Source organism: Bos taurus, chromosome 1 (assembly GCF_002263795.3).
Source record: "Bos taurus isolate L1 Dominette 01449 registration number 42190680 breed Hereford chromosome 1, ARS-UCD2.0, whole genome shotgun sequence".
Lineage (NCBI taxonomy): Eukaryota > Metazoa > Chordata > Mammalia > Artiodactyla > Bovidae > Bos > Bos taurus.
Window position 1 is genome coordinate 110,151,057 of NC_037328.1, and position 21,683 is coordinate 110,172,739.

Here is a 21,683-nt window from a genome sequence, read left to right on the forward strand (position 1 = left end):
CTGGAGGAGGGCATGACAACCCACTCCAGTATTCTTGGCTGGAGAATCCCATGGTCAGAGGAACCTGATGGGCTACAGTCTATAGGGTTGCAAAGAGTCAGACATGACTGAAGTGACTTAACACACACACATATACACACACTCTCCTTTTGTAAAATTCCAAGTCTGTTTATGATAAAAAAAAAAAAAAATACCTCTCAGCAAACTAGCAATAGAAGGAAATATCCTTAATCTAATAAAGGATATCTACAAAAACCTACAACTGAAATCATACTTAATGGGGAAATGTTGAATGCTTCTCCCACTGAATTAATAATAAGATAAGGATATCCCTTGGGTGATTATTAAAAACATGTTTTCTGCTTAAATCATATAAGGTAATTTAATATTTTATAATATCAGAACCTTTTCAGAGTGGAAGATTTGTTTTTCAAAAGTCATGAATAATTCTTAAAACTTGTTCTTTGCCATGTGAAGATGCTTTGTTAAACCTGTCCAGTGTTGGAATATGAAAGCACAATAAATGCTTAGTGCAGCATGAATTAGCATATCTTTCACCTAGGAAGCAGACAATATAATTGGTGACCCCTGAAATAAGGGTATCTCAACTCTAACAGATTATTTGAGAGCCTAGAGGGAAACCCTTCCCAAATTTTGATTTGGAAGTCTGTAAGGAAATGCATACCACTACTATCAAAACTAAAGGTGGGCAGTGGCGTCCTTGCCTCTGCATTTCTGAATCAGAGGTCGGAATAAGGAATTTTGGCTCTCTGTCCATATGTGTTTCACATAGTCCTCTGGCACTAATCAGAGATGACCTCAAACGATTTGAAACTTAAGTCGAAAGTCTTTGGAAAGAAATATACTCTTGTCTCAGCAAGAGTCCAAATTCCTTTCCGACTTCTTGGCAATAGCTTGGAAAAGACTGTCCAGTTAATTATGATAAATTCACCTTATTTCTTTCTCAATGTGAGACCAGATTCAAACCACTGATTGGTAAGCTGTCTCAGAAAAATGGAGATAGAAAATTGACCTCCCATTTACTGTAGCAGTAATAATATGTACCATATAGGGTGGGTGTGAGCCTTACATAGATAGAGCCATTATGCTTTGCCCAGTGCCTGGCACGCAGTTCATCAGTGGCTACCAAGATTCTTCTTTTTATTCCCATCATCATAATCATTATCATTGTTATTGTCATCACTGTCTGTCATATACCAGGCCCATATTAAAAAATTAAAGGCAAATTCATAATCATTTGTGGAGTTCTGTAATCTCTGGGGAGATGCTTAGCCATTAAAAATTCATGATGCAGTTATTTTTCAAGGAAAAGGTTTTAAGTTCACTGCATTACAGCTTGTTGAGGAAAAAACTGTATTAATCAAATATTGTAGAAAACAGGCTACTAAAGTAATTCTCATTAAGAATATTCAACCTGCACATTAATACATATAAGGAAATATTAAATTTTATGCTATAAAAATCAGTACAAATGTAGATCAAGAAATAGAGAAACATCTTGAATCAGAAAAGAATGTTTTCTGAATTGTTAACCAGGTCTTAGACCTGATGCATGTCAGAGTTTGCACCTTCCTAACTTCACCAGCAGATGTTGCTGTAAAGTAGAATAAAGCCTACACAGTTATGAACATCCATGGGCCAAGCTCTGAGAGTAACTTACCCACAATGGAAAGGAATCTTTGTTTGTTTGTATTTTTGTTCACTTATTTTCTGTTAAATCCACTGGGAACAACTTGGAAAAACATTTTTATGGTAACTATTTCATTTCAAAAATTATTTCAGGGTTTATAAAACATTTTTAGATACATTATCTCTCGTTATTTTATTTTTATTATACCCCTTCAGCAAGTTAGGCAAGTGCTGTTATCCCCAATTTCTTGGCTGACTTGAGACTCATAAAGATCAATTGGCAGGCCTACATCATCTAGTTAGTGAATGATAATGCTAGGATCTGAATGCTGTGTTCTTGACCCCAAGCCCAGGAAGCTTTCTTCTATACTCTGGATTTATAAAACAGAATACAAGGATCATCAATCTGAGTTTTCAAGTTCACTGAATCAAGGAATATATAAGTGAACACACACAATTACTTTGACCAAGATTTTTAACTTTTTGAGTGCTATTTCTTAGTGGCTACAATACAGCTCTAGAAACATTTGGCCTTAGTTAGCTTCTCAAAGAGCTTTCTAATATAAAATTTAACAAGAGATGAAATAAAAATCAATGATAATTTCTTCTTTGTTTGATAATCTGTTTATTTAGGTGAAGTTAATTGAGTATAATAAATACCTAGCTCTAAGATTCTGTAATGTATACTTAATAGTCAACTGTTCTGGATATATTTTAAGGAATTAATACTTGATTACAAGCCAACTCATGCATATCAAAGGAAACTGTAAACAAGGTAAAAAGACAACCCTCAGAATGGAAGAAAATAATTTCAAATGAAGCAACTGACAAAGGAGTAATCTCCAAAACATACAAGCAGCTCATGCAACTTGATATCAGAAAACAAGCCAGTCAAAAAATGTGCAGAGGACCTGAACAGACATTGCTTCAGAGAAGATACACAGATGGCCAAAAAACACATGAAGAGATGCTCAACATCACTACTTATTAGAGAAATGCAAATGGAAACCACAATGAGGTATCACCACACACCGGTCAGAATGGCCAGCATCAAAAAATCTACAAACAATAAATGCTAAAGAGGATATGGAGAAAAGGGAACCCTCTTGTACTGTTGGTGGGAATATAAACTGATACAGTCACTATGGAGAACGGTATGAAGATTCCTTTAAAAACTAGGAATAAAACTATCATATGATCTGGCAATTCCACTACTGGGCATATACCTGAGAAAACCATAATTCAAAAAGACACGTGTACCCTAATGCTCATTGCAGCACTATTTACAATAACCAGGACCTGGAAGCAACCTAGATGTCCACTGAGAGATGAATGGATAAAGAAGTTGTGGTACAAATTGTCCACAATATACAATATATGAAATATATGTTGTATAAAATGTTACCAAGCCATAAAAAGGAATGAATTTGAGTCAGTTCAAATGAGGTGGATGAACCTAGAGCATGTTATACAGAGTGAAGTAAGTCAGAGAAAAACAAAAATAGTATATTAATGCATATACTACTACTACTAAGTCACTTAAGTCGTGTCCGACTCTGTGTGACCCCATAGACGGCAGCCCACCAGGCTCCCCCGTCCCTGGGATTCTCCAGGCAAGAACACTGGAGTGGGTTGCCATTTCCTTCTCCAGTGCATGAAAGTGAAAAGTGAAAGTGAAGTCGCTCAGTTGTGTCCAACCCTCAACGACCCCATGGACTGCAGCCTTCCAGTCTCCTCCATCCATGGGATTTTCCAGCCAAGAGTACTGGAGTGGGGTGCCATTGCCTTCTCCTATTAATGTGTGTGTATATATATATATATATATATATATATATATGAAATCTAAAAGAATGGCATGGATGGTCTTATTTGCAGAGCAGGAGTAGAGATGCAGATGTGGAGGACTGTCTTGTGGAAACAGAGGGAAAGGAGACGGTGGGACAAACCTAGAGTAGCATTGATGTTCATACACTACTGTGTGTAAAATAAACAGCTAATGGGAGGCTGCTGGACAACACAGGGAGCCCAGTCTGCTGCTCTGTGATGACCTAGAGGGACGGGATGGGGGCTGGGATGGGAGGGAAGAGGTATATATACACTTATACCTGATTCTTATTGTTGTACAGCAGAAACCAATGCAACATTGTAAAGCAATTATCCTCCAGTTAAAAAATTTTTTAAGCCGACTCACATTGCAACAGACAAGGAAAATATATCAACTCTATCCTGTAAGTTACTATCTTTGCAAAAATATTGCTCTACTGCTGTACATATGTATGTACTAGAGTGGCAGAATGGCAAACTGTGACAGTTTGCCTGGAACTGAAAGATTTCCTGGGACTCTCAGTACTAAAACTGGGTTGCTCCTAGGCAAACCAGGACAGTTGGTCACTCTAGCATACACACACAATGTTTTATATTTTGTAAGTGTAATGTTCAGTTCAGTTCAGTCGCTCAGTCATGTCCGACTCTTTTAATGTATTATGTATTAATTATACACATATTTTTCTTTGAATGACGTGCATGATTCTTTTACTGTGCTATAGTAAGATGCCCTCAGTAACCATCCTGGTGAGTGACTCTTTGCCAATGTGCTAGACTAAGCCAGCATGCTGATATTTCTTTTTAGATATTTTATCTCAGTTTCATGCATTTCTTACTTCCTCCTTTTCTTGACACTGTGTATTCTAAAATTCATTAAATACTATTAGTGTAAATAAAAAGTTAGCCAGCTTCCTGAAATTTGTAAAATGTATTTTGTACAGGTAGTCTATCAGTATTTTGAAGGAATAAAGTGCTTGGTCTTCTTTATTAAAAAGAAAAATTGCTCCACTGGATCAGGATTAGATTAAGTGATCAACCAATAGTGGACTGAAGAAGATAAAAGTATATGTGTATTTTTTTTTTTTTTTTTTGTACCAGAAGTACAGGGACAGGCAGCCTAGGGCTGTCAAGACAGGATCATAATATTAAAGACCTAAGCTTATTCTATATTGTTGTGCTAAATCTAAGATGTTTGCTGAAATTCTAGCCATTTCTACCATATTCTAATCAATCAATTCCCTTTAATAGAGGAAGAGATAGGGAATCACATTCAGTATTTCACCATCAGCCAGAATTTAGTCATTTGACCACGTCTAGTTTTGCACTTGATATTGGAAAATTAAAACTTTACTCCAAGTGGCCATACATACCATTAAAAAATCAGAATTCTGTTTCTTAGGTAAAAGAGGGAAAATAGATAGAGGGAACAATTGGAAGTCTTTAAAATACTTACTCAGATTGAGTGTAGATGAAATTTCTACTTTTGTAACCCAGTGGTTGCTTATTTTTTTCCAGTTTGTTTCTTCTCTGCCTTCAACATGTTATTCCTGTTAAAAATTTTAAAGTTCCCTTACATTTAACTTAACAGCATATGAGTTTGCATACCTCTTGGCCGGCATCATTTAGGGTCTCTTTCCAATGTGGAAAGGAATTGCAAGCATGCCTAACTCTCTGCTGAAGGCTTGGTCAAGTATTGCCTCCTCTAACATTTGGAATCATATAGACAGTGGCTAATCAGGGACTTGCATATGACCATTGTGCCTGAAATCTTGAAATATGTAGTCTCCAAGGCTCTGAGACTGACTTGTGACCACAAACTTGGGAATGATTTTCTTTGAGACATTTCAGCTTGGTTTTGTGAGTCTCACAAGAAGTGTGAAGCTATGCAAATACCTTGAATATCTTCAAAGATTCCTGCTGCTGCTGCTGCTGCTAAGTCGCTTCAGTCGTGTCCGACTCTGTGCGACCCCAGAGACGGCAGCCCACCAGGCTCCCCTGTCCCTGGGATTCTCCAGGCAAGGACACTGGAGTGGGTTGCCATTTCCTTCTCCAATGCATGAAAGTGAATAGTGAAAGTGAAGTCGCTCAGTCGTGTCCGACTCTTAGCGACCCCGTGGACTGCAGCCCACCAGGCTCCTCCGTCCATGGGATTTTCCAGGCAAGAGTACTGGAGTGGGGTGCCATTACCTTCTCCGCAAAGATTCCTAGATTTATAGAATTTCACTGCTAAAAGATACTACATGTTCAACCCCCTCCTTTTACTGAGAAATTCCAGAGTTAAGTAGCCTAAGGTCTAGGCTGTTTTAGTTTCTAAGTCATGTCCAACTCTTTTGCAACCCCATAGACTATATAGCCCACCACACTGCTCTGTCCACGGGATTTCCCAGGCATGAATACTGGAGTGGGTTGCCATTCTGCAGGGGATCGTCTTCTGCATTGGCAGGCAGATTCCTTACCACTGAGCCCCCAGAGAAGCCCAAGGACCAGGCTAGTTCATTACAAAATGTGGTTTGCTAATTACTATTGGTTCTCTTCTCCAAACCTCATGAACAGGAGATGACTTGTGGCTGTTCAGGCCCTATCTTTAGGCAGACACATCATCACCATGGTTCTACTACATTTCCTACTGATGTTCAGAAATGGCTTTGAGATGTTGCACTATCAGCCCTTGCATGGCCTCCACAGGAGGAGAACATTAGTGTGGTAGGGAGTTACATCCCCATCTACAGGATGACGGGCCTTGACTGTCCTCTCCTTTATGCATAAGTAAGAGAATGGGATATGTGTTAAGGGCAGAAGTCATTGTTTCTTTTCCACATTTTTAGATCTCCCTTATAATAGTCCTGTGCATCCCAGGTGGCTCAGTGGTAAAGAATCCACCTGCCAATGCAGGAAACTCGGGTTCAGTCCCTGAGTGGGGAAGATCCCTTGGAGAAGGAAGTAGCAGTCTATTCCAGTATTCTTGCCTGGGAAATCTCATGGACAGAGAAGCCTGGTGGGCTACAGTCACTGGGGTCACCAAAGAGTCAGTCAAGCTTAGTGACTAAATAACAACCCCAATAAGAATCCTCAGTCATCTCTTGCAGGCATCATGTGAATCTGAGAATTTTGATAATTCATACTTTCTTTCCATGTATACATGGGACAGAAAGTTGTGTATGTTCACAGCATTATCAAGTTGGAAGGGATCATTTCTTCAATTCCTTGATTTCTCAGCTGAGAAAACTAAAACCCAGAGAGATGAATTGACTTAGCTATGATCATCTTTCTTGCTTATGACTTATAGAAAGCCAATGCTTAAAACAATTCTATAGTTTGTTTCTAACAATATTGTTGTTGTTTTGTTGTGTCCAATTCTTTTGTGACCCCCATGAACTGTAGCCCGCCAGGCTCCTCAGTCCATGGGATTTCCCAGGCAAGAGTATTGGAGTGGGTTGCCATTTCCTTCCCCAGGGGATCTTCCAACCCAGGAATCAAACCCAAGTCTCCTGCACTGCAGGCATATTCTTTACCACTGAGCCACCGGGGAAGCACCTCTAACAATACTAACCATTACTATTCACATAGTAGGTTAGCATCTGAAAACTAGTGTTTGCTTTAGATAAAAAAATGAGAAGTGTGGATTTGCTTCCAGACATTTTAAATATATACTTAGATGACATGGACTAGTTTTATAAAATATTTTATTTACAGTAAAGCTTTACAAAAATAGTCTTAATAAAATTAATACAAAACCATTTTACAATATAACTTATATAACTATCTCCTCAAAAAAATGACATTTGATTATAACACATAAACTACATTTGTATTTGTTAAGTCACATTGTAGTATAAATATGTTTTATCATCATTTTTTCATAATAAGGCCTATACCAATGAACAATGGACAACAAATTTTATTATTCTTCCAATGTAAAATTCATCTCTGGCCAAAATGAAATTAACCAAAGAAAAGTAAAACAATTGTCCTTCTGTTCATTCATACAGTCCTTTTTAATTATTGGAGAGTTTATCTGACAAAGACATAGCATTAATCTGAAAGCACCATGGCATAAAATCTAGTAACAATATCCCCAAAAGCCTTCTCCAGTCTCCCTTTCAACTGTTTACTCAGTATTTTGCCAAGATAAATAAAGATTGATCTCAACTCTCTCCTTCATTAATCTCAAGTGTTCTTAATATGCATTCAGGTTTTTAGACCTTCCCAACTGGCATATGTTTAAGATGCGAGTTTATTTCTTTGGCTTCAAGTAGAGTTTCACAGCCCTTAATAAACATACTGTGCTCCTCCGTGGGGCTGAATCTCTGTGACTCCCCACCCAACCACATTGCCCCGGATGTGACAGGACTCTGCTCCTCCGGCCTCTCTTATCTCTTCGTTACTGAGAACACCATCCCAGATATTGAAGCCTGTGAGTCTGCCAGAGAAGGCTAATGTTTCATCAAAGCCACCACCCACGCAGCAGCCGTTCTTTTCTTGCCCAATCTGCAGGATTCCCCCCTCAGGAACAACATGACCTGTGGCCATATCAACAGCAGTGGCCACCGAGTCACCATTTACCCACAAGGCCATGTGCCCTTTCTTTGAATCCCAGGTGCTGCACAGATGGGTCCACGTTCCTAGGGAAATCACAGCATCAGCGACCAGTCTGTTTTCCTCTCCACCCACCACAAGCATTATGGACCGATAGCTGAGGTACAGCTGGATCTCATATGGATTCCTCTTTGTGCCATAAGAAAACAGGACTGTTTTGTTTAATACTTCTGTGGCTTTGACCCAAATGCAGGCACTGAAAGTCTCGAGTTTCATTGGTGTCACCGGATGCACGCTTGCAAAAATCTTCTTGGAACGCATGGGGAATAAAATGGCTGTTTCACAACCTAGAGTGGCAAGAAAGTAAGAATATGAGAGAAAATACAAATTCATTTTGAAATGATTCTGGCAGTTAGGTATTTTAGGATGGGCCTTTTAATGACTACAACTGAAAACTACATGCAGCAATATGTTATGACTTGAGGGGCCCAAGTGTAATCTCTATAGTACAAAGAAAACAGGAATAAGGAAATCCAACTGTCTCATTAAGGGAAGCATTTAAATGGAAAAGAAGGCACACAGAGAAATAGTGAAACTGGGTTTGAACTTGGGTACTTGGCCACCTGATGCTAAGCCCTGACTCACTGGAAAAGACCCTGATGCTGGGAAAGGTTGAGGACAGAGGGTGAAGGGAGTGACAGTGGATGAGATGGTTGGATGGCATCATTGACTCAATGGACATGAGTTTGAGCAAACTCTGGGAGACAATGAATGACAGGGAAGTCCAGTGTGCTGCAGTCCATGGGGTCGCAAAGAGATGGACATGACTTAGCAGCTGAACAACAACAACAATTCTGGCTGCAGGAGCCATAACCCTAACCAGCACACTGCACTGCCTCTTAGTGGTAGAAGAACCTCTGGATTTGGCTAAAAGAACTGGAATTCAGTTTGTTTTACTACTAGCAAGCTGTATAGCTTTTGATGAGCCCTACAGTCTCTCCAGGCTTAACAGTTATCTGTCAAAGGCTCTTCCCTTCTCCTTCTAAATTCTGCAAGTCTGTAAGCAACAAGTATGTAACATTTGAGAAGAACTTTGTAGACCAAGAGTGAGAAAAGTTGGTCAGTCATGTCCACTCTTTGTGATCCCATGGACTGTAGCCTACCAGGCTCCTCCATTCACGGAATTTTCCAGGCAAGAGTAGTGGAGTGGGTTGTCATTTCCTTCTCCAGGAGATCTTCCCAACCCAGGGATCGAACCCAGGTCTCCCACATTGCAAGCAAACACTTTACCCTCTGAGCCACCAGGGAATACTTTGTAGACCAAAGATATGCTTAAAAATTCTTTGTCCAAATGCTTACAAGTACTATGTAAGCCCTAACAGAAAATCTTTAAGGAAGAGTGAATTCTTCCAAGGGGCCGGATGGAGGACATATTTCCACTAATACACACTTAGAAGCAGACTTTCAAACTTGAGGGGTGGGAGCTCCCACCTCTGTCCATCTCCAGGTCACATGGCCTGTAAGGGAGCTAAAGATGCTGAAGTGAAGACCTTTCAAGTGTCTCTGGGAAATAATATGCTAAAAGCTTTAATAAGTGAGCTCTGCCTTGTGCTGAACTCAAATATATACATATAAAAGACCAATGAAAGAATTTTTTAAAAATCTAAGTTAGGGCTTGGAAAAGGAAATGGCAACCCAGTCCAGTATATTCTTGCCCGGAAAATCTAATGGACAGAGAAGCCTGGTGGTCTACAGTCCATGGGGTCACAAAAGAGTTGGACATGACTTAGCGACTAAACAACAACAAAAATTAGAGCTAAGTATTCACTTTATAACAACCTTTTAAGGAAGATTTACCATAAGATAGCTTTAAAAAGCAAATTCCCAGAGCATTTGAAGACTAAGGGGTAAATAAGACTTGCAGGAACCAAATGTCCATTTGAAGTGTGGTAAACTAAGTTAACCGTCTACAAGGGGCTGAAAGGTGGGCTCCAACCCAGAAAAATTAAGCAGATGGACCTTATCCTTTTGAAATAGTCAAAGAAGATATTGAGGTTCAGAAAATCCTATAAAAGTAACCATCACACTAAAGCACAAAATTGGTCCTGCCATACTTTGGTATTAACTTTTTCCCTGAATAATTTGAATTTCTAAAGATTTTTTAAAATCAATTTTTAATGAGGCTTGATTCTTTTTGAAAATGAGATTGGTAGATGCATACTTTTCTAGCTGTTATTTAAATCCAACAAAGATCATGGAACAAAAGATCACCATATGCTTGGGCATTTTAGATATTGTCTAATGTTTCAGTAAAACAGTGTTCAGAGAGAGCGCCTACTGCAATCTAATTAACTGATTTCCTGTTTAAATCAGCCCTGTCAGTCAGGATTGCATTCCAAAGCCTTCCTTGATTGCCTCTCAGAGACCCAGCTTCCCCTCTAGGCTGCATTGGTTATGTAAGTTCAATGAGTAGAACTGCATGTTGGCAAGTTTTTTCTGTGGCTTCTTTTGGGGGTCGGTGATTGAGACCCTTGATATGTCTTTAAAATGTCAGAAACTCTCGCATGAAATGGCTTTTAACTAATAGGTTTTTTCTGATTATATTATCAAAGACCAAACAAAATTAAAACCAGGTTCTTAAGAGGCTGACAACTGAATGATTAGGAATCCCTTAGGAGCCAAGCTGGCAGGAAACCAAGAGAGGAAAAATCAAAGCCTGTGGGTAAATATATGAATGGATGTAATAAGAATTAACACTTTTGAATTCAGAAATGCATCCTTCTTCTGCTCTAACTGGTATGCAGAGGTGGAGGTGAAAGTTAGCATAACTCTTCAGTTTTCCCAGTACATGATATGTGCAGTGATTTTACATGGTTTGCAAAAGACAAGAAATTTAATCCATTAAAACTGCCAGAGAATTATAGTTTGTCCTGTCACTTATACTAAGGATCTATTGTATGTTTATTTTATGATTTCCCCCCCTCTAAAGCCCTACTTTAAAAAACATGCTCTGTACTGATAAACAGTCCTCAATTATTTAGGAAAGACTGGTATTTTGGTATCATATCTGCAATTTTAAATGAAAAATGCTCTCACATATGCTTGATTCTACCTCCTACCCCATATAGTAAGAGTTGCTTTATTGGACATAAAAGGTGTAATTGTTTTCTGTTCATAAGTTGCTTATGAACAGGGAAAAGTGTATGTTATATTTTCTTAACTAGAACATGGGTTTTCTAATATAACCCACAAATGATTGTTATAGCACCATTTCTTAGAAATTCTGACTTTTTATAAAGGAGTGTTATTTGCTCCAAATCTTCTCTATATTTCCTTAAGGCATCTTTAAAATGTATTGTTTCGGGCCCACATATGTTTGGAAGTTCACTAGTATCACCTGGGACTTTGACAGGTTGCATCTGGTTTGAACTGCCTCTCTTCTGTTTCACCCTGATCCTCCACATCCCTGGAGGTACTGCCTGGATGCCAACTAGCTCCTACATCTGACTGTTCCACTGTGGATCCCTCAGCTGCTGGTTTATTCCAAACTTCACACCCTTGGAGCTCACTCTGGAGCTCATTTCACAGACCCTGGGGGCTCAGGGCAGGGGGCCTTGGGAGATCAGATTCAACCTCGAGTCTCTTGTTTGGAACTGGTAGGGAGAAGGGGCCAGCCCAGGGACTGGAAAACGTTCCTTAAAATTAGGCTGGGTCCTGAAATAGCGCGGGGAACCAGAGCTCCCTTAAAGACAGAGGCAGGCTAAAATTAGAAGAAGTGGAAATCCCTAACGGAGGGAAGCTGGACATTGAGAGCAGTCACTCTTATAACTGGCCAATAGAGTTTCTCTAACGCCTGGTCCGATCAAGTGTCAGTCTGGAGGCCCTTGAGGTCTATTTCAAGACTGTGATGGTTACCTACACAGCTATCTTCTGGGTTCCTCACAACTGAAGACTGACTACTTTTGAAAGCAATTTTCCCGCCTTTTATGATGTATCTGAGCTCTGTGACCCGCGCATGCTGAAACAGAAGGGTGTGAGCCAGTGTGTTTCCTCACACTAAAGCCTCCCCTTAGAGGCTTGGTTGGCTTACTCGGTTTCCCGCAACTCGCGCTTTGAAAACGAAGCCGCGCAGGGATCCCCACCAGTCCCCGCGTCCTTACCTGCCGGCAGCCAGCGGCTGGCTGCCCAGCCCTGCACAGCTCGGAGATCGGCCCGCGTCCGCCGCAGCTCCTCCAGCACCGCGCCCAGGGCCCGCCCCGCCTCCTCCTGCGGTCGCAGCGCCCCAGCATCTTCCAGGCGCGCCAGCCGGCGGCCAGCATCGCGGCTCGCCTGCAGCAGGTCGTCCAGCGCCCGGGCCAGCCTGGTCTCGGAGGGGGCCTCCGGCCCGCACAGCTTCTGCAGGCTTCCCTCCAGCCGGCCCAGCTCGGCCTGCAGCTTCTGCAGCTCGCCCCGGAGCATGACGTCGGTGGCCTGCAGCAGCATGCCCTCCCGCATCTGCGAGTTCTCCAGCATGGTGAAGAGCTTGTCCCACTCGGAGTTCTCACGACTGCAGTCGCACGGCGTGGCTAGAGCGGGGAACATACACGCGTTACAGACCTGAACCTCCCTCGGGTGTTCTTTGTGAAATGCCGACCTCCCTCGAGGTCGCCAAGTGACAGCCCGTCCCCAGTACCCCCTTCCCTTTAAGGAAACCTGCAAAAACCTTGCAAGTTTATAAGTTGAACTCGATGAAATTGCCGTTCATGGAGCTCCAAACAGGCGAATACCGGCGATTTCATACAATCCGACCCATTACGTATCTGAGAGAAGTAACTTTATGAAACCTCCTTTCCTGACATGCTTTTCTCTTTTGCAAAACTCTTTTTTCGTTGTTGTTGTTTATTGCATTGGCAACAAAATATATGTATAATACTTAGACCTAAGGAGGTAGATATGTAGTTAAGGGTTAGCAGAGAAACAGTAAAAATGAACTTACGGTCCTCAGTGGGATGGAGTCCATTGTCTATTTCGTTGTCCAAATTCACATACATGAGCTCATAATCATCTGAGTTCTCCGCCGACACTGCAGACCAGAGCGCACAAAACAGAATCACAGAGATATGCATTGCTGGAGAGACGACGTTCTTCCCACCGCTGTCGGGAGGGGACGAGGCAAGAGGCTCTCAAAGTGCAGAAGGAGCGGAGGAGAGTGCGAGTGAGAGGCAGGAGCTGAGAGCCCTTAATAAATGCTGGGGAAAGTCTGAATGGGGATGAATGAGTAATGCCAGTGGCACTGCCTTAACGGGAGTTCCCCAGATTTGGGGGGGAGGGCTGGGGGAAAGGAGGGTGAAGGAGATGTGGGGGACGTTGCACAATAGTAAACCACAAAGGTTTACAGTACAGTCAGATTAACCGGAGGAGGGTTAGAGGGGAAGGAAGGGGGAAGACAGGGCTAGGACTGTCTCCCCCTGGGGATTAGTTGTTGTAACTTGAATTGGTAGTACTGAAGGATGAGAGGGAGAGGAGAGGGATTAGGGGAATAGAGATTTAGGGAATAGATTCAGCAGACGTAGAGGTGTGAAAGCAAGAGCATCATCCCAGCATTTTGTGTGTGCTCTCATTATTTCACAACCCTTTACTCATAGAAAACATTTTTTCACTTTTTCTTTGTGCAGTTTTACAGGTCTAAGATGTGAAAGTTACTTTCTGATTTCAAGATAAACCAACACAGTAAGAATTTGTATGCTTCTAGAAGCCAAATCCATTCCAAGGAATTCCATCTTTAATCCTTCTGGAGTTACAACTATACTTTTATAAACATACTTTTTAATGAGAAGCACAGCAAAACTAATAAACCTAAAATAAGGAGGAGTTGGGGGAAAGGAATAAACTGATTTTTAGGGTGTTTCTTTTCATAATCTATTGTGTGGGTATCTTATTTCACTAGCCTCAGAGTCAAAGATTATGTTTTTAAAGTAAATTTAGGGATTCCTGCTTCTGCCAGTATATGGAGATCTATATAAGTTGAAAATTCTGCTGAAAAAAAAAACCCTAGAAATGTGTTTACATTTGAATAATAATTAAAAACTTTAAATGTACAAATAAGTTCCCCATAAAGTAAGGACAATATCCAGAGGCCAAGTGTGCTAAGTCGCTTCAGTCATGTCCAACTCTTTGTGACCTTATAGACTGCAGCCCCGCTAGTCTCCTCTGTCCATGGAATTTCCCAGGCAAGAATACTGGAGTGAGTTGCCATGCCTTTCTCCAGGAGATCTTCCTGACCCAGGGATTGAACCCACATTTCTTATGTCTCTTTCATTGGCAGGCTGGTTCTTTACCACCAATGCCACCTACCCAAAGAGAGGGAACCAAAAACTGGTCAGTGAGCCCATGAGCTGAATCTAGAGCCCCCCTACACACACACACACACACACACACACACACACACACACACATCAGGGGAGGTGAAGGGGGAAGAGATGTTTCAGTTCTGTGTTAACCAAGTGTTAAGGGCCACAAGGCTTAGGTCAGGGTGAGGAGTTAACTGACTAGATTTCAATAGATATAGCCCCAGTCCTTACCCTAGCACAGAAATGAGAAGTAAGCCTGTCTCTCTTTGACTGAACTCTACAAGGTCCCTAAGAGTTTGTGACTTTGGTCCTGCCCTTATACATGTTCGAGACACAAATGTGTACTATCTGCCACAGTAAAAATAAATTCATAATAAAAAATATTTAAATGTAGGAGGAAACAATCTACCATAAATGAGAACCAGCAGAAACCAAAAGGCATTGGACACCCCTCCCTCAAGAATTTCATTTATTTAAAATATCAGCTAGAAACTGGAAAATAAGTGTGTTTAAAATGATTTAAGATCTGCAAGAAAGAATTGGAAACCTGAAAAAAGAAAAAGACAGTGTCAAAAGAAGAAGAATAGGCCTATTACTTAAAGAATCAAATATAACCTTGAGTTAAAAAATTAATTGAAATTTTTAAGAAATTAAAGGAATGGCAAAGCTGAAGAGAGTATTAAGGAACTGGAAGAAAGATCTAAGAAAATAAATCTAAAGTCCTTTCATTGTTCAGGGTAGCAAAATTAATTTTTCTTTGTTCAAGTATGTTTATCTTTCAAAGGACAGCCACCAAAACCAAGAGGAAATAAAATGACCAAATAGAAGGAATAGAGTGAATTAAAAAAATTTTTTTGAGCTGTTCAGTAGGAAGTAGTAAAGAAGGGAAGAAAAGCATAGACAAAGCAAGATAAATAAAAAGCACATGTGGCAGTGGTTTAGTTGCTAAGTCACGTTAGACTCTTGCAACCCCACGGACTGTAGTGCACCAGGTTTCTCTGCCCATGGGATTCTCCAGGCAGGAATACTGATTGCCCTTTCTTTCTCCAAAAAGCACCTGTAATGTAAAAATAAATCCAAATATACCTAATACTATAAATACTAATCACTAAATATTAATGAAACAAACATTCCAGTTAAGAGACAAAAGTTGTCAGGAATATTTTTAAAGTCCAGTTCTACGTCACTTATAAGATCACACATAAAACACAAGAATCTAGAAACCTTGAAAGCAAAATATTTAAAGGTGGTGAGAGAATAGACCAAACAAGGGCTATTCAGAAAAGCTAGCATAGCTGCACTAATATTAGTCAAAAATAGACTTTAAGGCAAAGAGAATAATGAAATTATGATGAAATAAATAATTTGCCAGGAAGATACCTCAGAACTATCTAGTAACATCGTTTCAAAAAAATACGCCAATATTGACAGACTTATAAGGAAAAATTGGTAAACCCACAGTCATAAAGGCAGATTTTCACATACTTCTTGCAATTGATAAATCCATTTCTGTCACAACTGATGATTAAAATGCTAAAAACTTCAAAAGGATATAGAAATGTGTATAATTTAAAATTTGATATAATGAAATGTATAGGACATTGCTCAGAAAGTTTGATAAGCAAGTTCTACCGTGCAAGGAACACATAATTCCCATTTTATATTAACTGCCTCTGAGAATGGAGTGTGCAGGAGTGCACTAAATTCTTTTTATATGTCTAGTAAGGATGATACTAAAAAAAAGACAAGGTCCATACAAGAAAGGAAAACTGCAAGTCAGTCTCATTTAAGAATATAGATGCAGAAGCTCTAAATGAAGTATTAGCCAAAGAAATCCAGAAATACATGCTTTCAGTACATCATACCAAGTTGAGTGTATTCCAAGAGTGCAAGATTGATTAAACATTAGCATACTCATTCATTTACGACAGTAACAATTTAAAAGAGAAATCATATGGTCATATGGACAGATGCAGAAAAGTCAATTAATAAAATTTAACATTCATTCATGTTCAAACTAGGAAAAAGACAGGAACTTAAACTGATAAAATATAAATACCAAGAATATGTAGAAACATATACATACATTATGATGAATCCTTAGAAGCATACTCTTTAAAAACAGGAATTAGAAAATGATATCAGGACCTGGTTCTACTCATCAAAGTGTTGGAGGTCCCAGCTGGTAAAGTAGGACAATAAAAGAAACTTAAGGAATATTACAAAGTTGTTACTTATTATCATTTGATTATTTTTCTACAGAAAATCTTGAGACTCCATTAATAAAAAAAAAGAACTAAACAAGTTTTGCTGGATGAAAGATCAGTGTACAAAAATTTATTGATTTCTTAATATAGCAGATAAATAGAAAACATCTTTAAAAAACCAAAAACTTCCATTTCAATAGCAACAACAACTATGGAATACCTAGGAATCAATTTAATAAAAGATAGACAAGACACAGCTAATATCACAAAACTTTAGAGATATCAAAAAAGTTACACAGAAGAATATATCATGTTCTTGTTTCACAGAGATGTCAGTTATCCCAAATTAGTCTATATATTCAATGTGAAAAATAATCCTAACCTAGCTTTACAAGGAAGTTGACAAAGTAATGGCAAAATGTATATAAAGTAGCCAAGAGGAATTTGAAGCAGAAAATGAAGAAATAAGAGGAATCGGAAGCAGAAGATGAAGAAACTTGTCTTGTGAGGTAAAATGACTTATTATAAATTGCAATTAAGAAAATGTATAAAGGGCTTCCTAGGTGACTCTAGTGGTAAAGAATCTACCTGCCAATGCAGGAGACATAAGAGACGTGGGTTTGATCCCTGGGTCAGGAAGATTTCCTAGAGGAGGAAATGGCAATCCATTCTGGTATTCTTGCCTGGAGAATCCCATGGACCAGAGGAGCCTGGTGGGCTGCAGTCTATACGGTCATAATGAGTCAAACACGACTGAAGTGACTTAGCAGACATAATTGGTGAAGGTATGATAAATAACCAGACCCATATACATGGGAAACTTTATATATGAAAGAAGTATCACAAATCAGAAGGGAAACAGTTGGTCACTGAATAAATTGATCTGAGACAATTGTTTATATACACACACACATATATAAATTTATAATTAGATCCCTTCCTTATATACACAAAAATAAAATCCAGATGATTAAGGCATAAAACAAAACCATAATACTTTTAGGAGAAAATATAGTAGAATATTTTTATGAACATGGATAGGGAAAGAATTCTCAATTAAAAAATTTATAAACCATAAAATAAATTTAAAAACCAACTCCATTAGGATTACAACTTTGAAACTGACAGACCAAAAATTAGTGTCCAGAATAAATAAGGAACTTCTACAAATCAGTGCTTCCCTGATAGCTCAGTTGGTAAAGAATCCACCTGCAATGTGGGAGACCCCAGTTCAATTCCTGGGCTGGGAAGATCCGCTGGAGAAGGGATAGGCTACTCACGCCAGTATTCTTGCATGGAGAGTTCCATGGACTGTATAGCCCATGGGGTTACAAAGAGTCGGACACAACTGAGTGACTTTCACAAATCAGTGAGAAAACACAGACATCTTGATTGAAAACAGGCAAAGGATATGAAAGGCTAAATCATGGAAGAGCAACATAAAAAGTTTGCTCAGCCTCAGAAGTAAAGACATGAAAATTAGAACAAAAAATAAGGTAACATTTTTATACCCCGTCAGACTGGCGAAAACTGGTGTCTGCCAAGACTAAATGTTGGCAACAGAAATATTCATGCTTCTGTTGATAGGTATGTAAGTTGTTATAATCATGGTGGTAGGCAGAATAATGACCTCCCCCACCAAAGTTGTTCACATCTTAATTCCCACAACCTGTGAACACAATGTGTTTCATTGCACTGAAGATAAAATTAGGTTACCATATAAGGAGAAAATCCTAGATTATCCAAATGGACCTAATGTTATCACAAGGGTGCTTAAGTCAAAGAAAGGCAGAAGAGATAATCAGAGGAAGAGGTGTAGTGATGGAAGCAGGGTCAGAGAATGCTGTGTAGCTAACTTTGAAGATGAAGGAAGGAGACCCCGAAGCAAAGAATGCTGGTGGTCTCTAGAAGCCAGAAAAGCCAAGAAACAGATTCCTTCCTACAACCTCCAAGAAGGAACCCAGCCTTTCCAAGACCTGGATTTTTGCCCAGTGAGACTCATGCTATACTTCTGAATTACAGAAATATAAGATAATAAATTTCTATTATTTTGGGCCACACGTTTATGTCAGTTTCTTATGGCAGCTATAGAAAACTACTACAACCATTTTGAGAAGAAATTTTGAAACATCTAGAAACTTATCTCCCAGGGACAAACCCACTGCTTTACTACTTAATTATGTGGTCCAGTGACCATCAACATCACCTGAGAACTTGTTAGAAATTCAAATTCTCAAACTCTACTGTGGTATTGGAGAAGACTCTTGAGAGTCCCTTGGACTGCAAGGAGATCCAACCAGTCCATCCTAAAGGAGACCAGTCCTGGGTGTTCATTGAAAGGTCTGATGCTGAGGCTGAAACTCCAATACTTTGAGCACCTCATGTGAAGAGTTGACTCATTGGAAAAGACTCTGATGCTGGGAGGGATTGGGGGCAGGAGGAGAAGGGGATGACAGAGGATGAGATGGCTGGATGGCATCACCGACTCAATGGACATGAGTTTGGGTGAACTCCGGGAGTTGGTGATGGACAGGGAGGCCTGGCGTGCTGTGATTCATGGGGTTGCAAAAAGTCGGACATGACTGAGCAACTGAACTGAACTGAACTGAATTTTGATAAAGTTAGTTGGTAGGCACACCAGTGGTCCTTGTATTTTTGCCTATGTTTGTCTAATGACTTGAAATATTTCATAATGAAGAAGAATATAGTAATTTATGAATGAAATTAATAAGATTTCTATACCAAAGTGTTTTCATCAGTTTAAAAAAAACACCCTTATTTAATTTTGTATTATTTGAACAAATTCAAGTCCACTAAAAATGACTAATCTAGGTTTTCCCCTCCAGAAGTCTGAGGACCTTTAATGAATATTGTATTGTGTCTTCAATTCCAGTGACAGTCCCATTTACTGTAACTTTTTCCAGCAGTTAATCAGTATGTCTACATAGCTAAGTTCTATGAGTAATGTGCCTTGTATAGATTGGACATGACATTGGCAATTCCTGATATCTTAAGAAAAAGTTCTTAGGAAAATAAACAGAAAACAAAATAAAACAATGTTTTTCACATTTAAAAAAATCTGAATATTTCCAATATTTTGGGCTCTGTGGTTATATGATTGAAATCTGTTTGAAACCATTCTATGAGCCATATGTGGAAAAAGCAATTCTCATTATTTACCATCACCCTGATACATTCACTTTGATCCAGAATCACCCTTTCATTAAATTTTGCCATAGATATTCAGAAAATTCTGTCCTTCTTTTCTTAATCCTCATATCCAAATGTCCCCACCATTTAATAAGGGTTTACAAATGTGTAATCACCGCTTACTTGATTCTTTCTGTGTATAACTTCTATATAGAGAGCCACATTTAAAATAAATAGAGGCAAGAAAATTCTTGTTCAAGAAATCCCTAGAAATAAATTCTGAGACATTTAAGTACTTGAGGGGATTTTTCGAAAAACTCCATACCATAAGCGATAGGCAGATGTTTCCCATATGTTGTTTGCAAACGAGTCCCAAAAGCTTAAGTCATTTTCTTCTTCTTTAGGTTCTGCCATTTTAAACCCAGTTGTCTATACAAGTCTTTGAGGCAAATCACGTGACAAACAAGCTCTGTCTAAACTTCCCTTGATATAGTGCAGAAATTGAGGATCTAAATTTGCATTGCTACTTTCCTAACTATTTATAAAAATAAGGCATAGCTTCCATATGTCAGTTGTCTAAATCAGGACTCCATATCTCTCAGGAACATGAATACATTCCTCTGCACTATTTTTATTTTTATTTTTTTGGTTCAGTTTCATTTAGATCCATGCTTACAGCACTGCTTAGTTTTTATTTAAACAGCATTCAAATGCTGTTTCTCAACAGGAATTCTTTATCGGAACTGTTTCTTCCACAAGGGTGCGGTCTGGTTACTGTCAAATTCTCTTTTCCCCAGGGTGCATTACTCAGGAAAAATTTTCATTAGATAATAATGCTGATCATATCATAAAATATTCCCTTTTACAGAAACTGTTTAATGCTTTAGTGATTTTTCAGAATAAAAATAAATACCATGTTATTTTAAGCAAAGGATTTGGTCATCAGCCTGTGCTGTTTAATATGTGACGAAGTGCAAAATTTATTACATTAATAATATTATTTCTATGGCTCATGGACTGATAAAGTCATCATTCTCGTTATTGTTCCTTCAACAGGTAATGCCATGTTGTTGAGGGTTTTACCTGCTGTGTATGAAAAGCAGCCTCAACCAATTAACAGACACCTCACAGAACTCCTAGGCTTGATGTCTCAACTGGAACAACCAGAACAGTACCATCTTCTACGGCTTTTGCATGTAGCTGCAAAGAGGAAGCAACTGGAGGTAAAAATTATATTATATACAACATGATCCACACAGAAAGGTTGCTGTTGCAAGCCATGTGTTATACCAGGATTCATGACCTCCAGAGGAGGGGATTTTGATCTGGGGTCAGAGATGAGACTTGACTACTTGGAGCTTTTTCTGCAGCAAAGTTTTATTAAAGTGTAACAGAGATAGGGAAAGCTTCTGACACAGACATCAGAAGGGGACAGAAAGAGTGACCCCTTGCTAGTTTTTAGCAAGGTGTTTTATGTCTGTTAGAAAGCTATTAATCAGATAAGAGAGACACCTCAAGGCTGAGAGAGTTTCACCAGGCCCCTCTCCCACAGTATGCATTTTTGAGATAGGATGGCAGGAGGTGCATCATAAAACAATTGACGTGAATACTGGTTTGTTGAGCCCGTTCTCAGCCCAAGGTTTAAGAAAAGAAAAAAAGTTAGTCTTAGGGGGAACCTTTTTAAAGAAAGGCAGATTCCAAAGCAAATACATAGTTTCATTAACATAGCTTAAGAAAAACATTTCTATAAGAGAAATGTATTGGTTAGCTCAAGGCAGAACCAGGTGTCCTCAACACAGAATTAAAAGAAGCCTCTTTTAATTTTGTGTAGAGAAGGAAAAAAACGTCTGCCACTTGCAGTTTATTTCCTCCTGCCTGTTACCCTCTCATCACAGCTGGGCCTGTTTAGATGTCAGTGTCATCTGGAAACACCCTCACAGACACACTGAGAATAATGTTTAATCAAATATCTGGGTACCCTCTGACC

General features: G+C 39.3%; 2 protein-coding genes across 6 annotated transcripts in view; one reads left to right on the forward strand and one right to left on the reverse strand.

Annotated features, from left to right (window-relative positions):
• VEPH1 (ventricular zone expressed PH domain containing 1) overlaps positions 1-21,683 on the forward strand; it is a 276,866-nt gene that overhangs the window by 84,479 nt on the left and 170,704 nt on the right. For all 5 annotated transcript variants that reach the window (XM_059888800.1, XM_010801453.4, XM_005201776.5 and 2 more), the window contains exon 5: positions 20,753-20,919. In XM_059888800.1, the coding sequence (XP_059744783.1) occupies positions 20,753-20,919 (167 nt within the window). The remainder of the gene's footprint in view (positions 1-20,752; positions 20,920-21,683) is intronic.
• On the reverse strand, positions 7,141-13,206 carry PTX3 (pentraxin 3). The gene is given in 3 exon segments (NM_001076259.2): positions 7,141-8,357; positions 12,171-12,575; positions 12,986-13,206. Coding segments are annotated over 3 exon segments (1,149 nt in total). The 5' UTR covers positions 13,116-13,206; the 3' UTR covers positions 7,141-7,743.